The sequence below is a fragment of the Chinchilla lanigera genome, unplaced genomic scaffold (genome assembly GCF_000276665.1).
Source record: "Chinchilla lanigera isolate Chin_1 unplaced genomic scaffold, ChiLan1.0 scaffold00009, whole genome shotgun sequence".
Classification (NCBI taxonomy): domain Eukaryota; kingdom Metazoa; phylum Chordata; class Mammalia; order Rodentia; family Chinchillidae; genus Chinchilla; species Chinchilla lanigera.
The window spans coordinates 20,986,840-20,989,182 of NW_004955410.1; the positions used below are offsets into that span (position 1 = coordinate 20,986,840).

Consider the following 2,343-nt stretch of genomic DNA (forward strand, 5'->3'; position numbering starts at 1 on the left):
AAGCTGCTTGCCCTTGCCTTTTTTTTTTTTTTTTTGAGACAGGGTCTCACTGTATACGTAGTCCAGGCTTGCCTGGACTATGCAGCCTTGGCTGGCCTTGAACTTGGACAACCCTCTTGCTTCAGTCTCCTAAGTGCTGGGATTGTAGGCATGCCCCACCATCCCGGCCGCCCCACCATGCCTAGCCGCCCTTGCTATTTTTTGAGTTCAGCAAGCAGGAGAACTACTCTTAGGGTTTCCAATGATTCTCTCTGAAATGTAGCACAGACCTTGGAGAACCTGTAACACATTGGTGTGTTTCAAATATTTCCAGGTCTGAAGTCTTTTTTTTTTTTTGGCACCAGGAATCGAACTCAGGACCTTACGCTTGCTAGGCAGGCGCTTGTGCCGCTGAGCTATATCCCCGGCATGGTCTGAAGTCTTGCAGCATCTGGGCTCTAGTTAAAACTGAAGGGCTAACAAAATCATCAAAAAGCCGAGAATGAGACAACCTGGCCAGGTTACCCGGCCAGTTCTCAATCCGCCTTTCCCCAATTTAAGATAAACATCAATGTACCTGATAACAGGATGTAGAAAGCCACCCTGGAGCAAACTTGGTCTTCTGATGACGTTTTCATGAAATAGCAAGGTAAAAATACTGTGCCGGGCAAGGTTTATTTTCTTTTACCTTATTTTATTTTAAAATAGAATAACCTATGTTATTCTGTTACAAAGGAACATGGCTGAACAGGTAGGAAACAGATTCCCCATTGTGAGTTCTCCGGATGGCTTCTGCAAGAATCATGGAGATGTCGATCACCTGTATTTTGGAGCAGTGCTTCATCTTATCTTCCTGAGGTATGGTATTGGTGACTACCACTGCTTCAAAGCATGCACTGTCGATGCGAGCAATGGCCGGGCCAGAAAAGATTCCGTGTGTCAAGATCGCATAAATTCTGGTGGCCCCAGCCGAGGCAAGTTTGTCAGCTGCGTGGCAGATTGTTCCACAAGTATCAGCCATGTCATCCACAAGGATGGCCACCCGATCCTTCACGTCTCCCACCAGCACCATACGGTCCACTTCATTGGCCTTCTTCCGTTCTTTATGAATCAAGGCAAAGTCCACATTCAAGCGGTCTGCTATGGACGTGACTCTTTTCGCTCCGCCAGCGTCAGGCGAGACAACAATGCAGTTTCTCCACTCGGGAATATTCTCTCTGATCCACTTCAGGACAGCCGGTTCCGCGTACAAATTGTCTACCGGGATATCAAAAAAGCCCTGAATCTGGGAAGCATGTAGGTCCATGGTGATGATGTGATCTGCGCCTGCTATGGACAGCATATTGGCAACGAGCTTAGCAGAGATCGGGGCCCTGCTCTTATCCTTCTTATCCTGCCGTGCGTAGGGGAAGCACGGGATGACCGCCGTCACGCGGCTGGCAGAAGCAATCTTGCAGGCGTTAATCATGATCAAAAGCTCCATCAGACCGTCGTTGATTTCGCCACACCCACTCTGGACGATGTACACGTCCTCGCCACGCACACTCTCGCCAATTTCCACACACGTCTCCTGGTTACTGAATTTCTTAGTCACCACCTTACCTAGCTCCAGGCCCAGGCGGTCGGCAATTTTCTGGGATAAATCCTGGTGGGAGCTGCCGCTGAAGATTTTGATATTCGGCATTTTGGTCAAACACCTCAGGAAAGCCTACGCCACTGGCCGCGGCTACCGGCGAAACTGAAACGGAAGTCAGGCCACAGACTCTAATGACTTCCGGTTGTTTCCAGGCAGTTACGGGTCTTTCTGGTGCGCATGCGCAGTGCTATAGGTAACGGGGTTGTTTTGCAATGTTTTTCTTCAGAGTTTGTTTTTCGCGTGCGCTACATACTTCTAAATTAAAGAGTCAGTGCTTTCCAGTCCACGGAATTATTATTATTGGTACTATTATCAATGCTTTTATTCATTTCCTAGGACTTCTTAAACCAGTTTGAATACATAAAAACATTTCCACAAAGCGCGAACACACAAGTTTAAAAGGTAAGTTACAGACTGGAGAAAGTATGTGAGAGTGTTATCTTAGACAGAATTCCTTCAACAGCGCCTCGGGGTGGAGAGATGAACAAGGTTTGGGAAATGTGTACGTAAACAATGAACAGGAGGGGCTGGGGATTTAGCTCAGCGGCAAAGCGCATGCCTGGCAAGCGCAAGGTCGTGAGTTCGGTTCCCGGTACCGGAGAAAAACCAAAAAAAAAAAAAAAAAAAAAACCAAAAAACAATGAACAGGAAAAATAATTGGCCAATAAACATATGAAAAAATGCTAGTAATCAAGAAAATGCTAATTTTTTTCCACACAAATTGAAAT

At 46.6% G+C, this 2,343-nt stretch overlaps 1 protein-coding gene across 1 annotated transcript; it reads right to left on the bottom strand.

The window, feature by feature from the left end:
• Positions 1–449: 449 nt before the first annotated feature.
• Positions 450–2,013, bottom strand: Prps1l1 (phosphoribosyl pyrophosphate synthetase 1-like 1). The gene has a single exon (XM_005377343.2). It carries the CDS (start codon positions 1,661–1,663, stop codon positions 707–709), a length of 957 nt encoding a protein of 318 aa, XP_005377400.1. The 5' UTR covers positions 1,664–2,013; the 3' UTR covers positions 450–706.
• Between the last annotated feature and the right edge of the window lie 330 nt (positions 2,014–2,343).

What these genes read in the sequence shown, in the direction of transcription:
- Prps1l1 (XM_005377343.2), bottom strand. Translation starts at nt 1,663, where the DNA reads ATGCCGAATATCAAAATCTTCAGCGGCAGCTCCCACCAGGATTTATCC.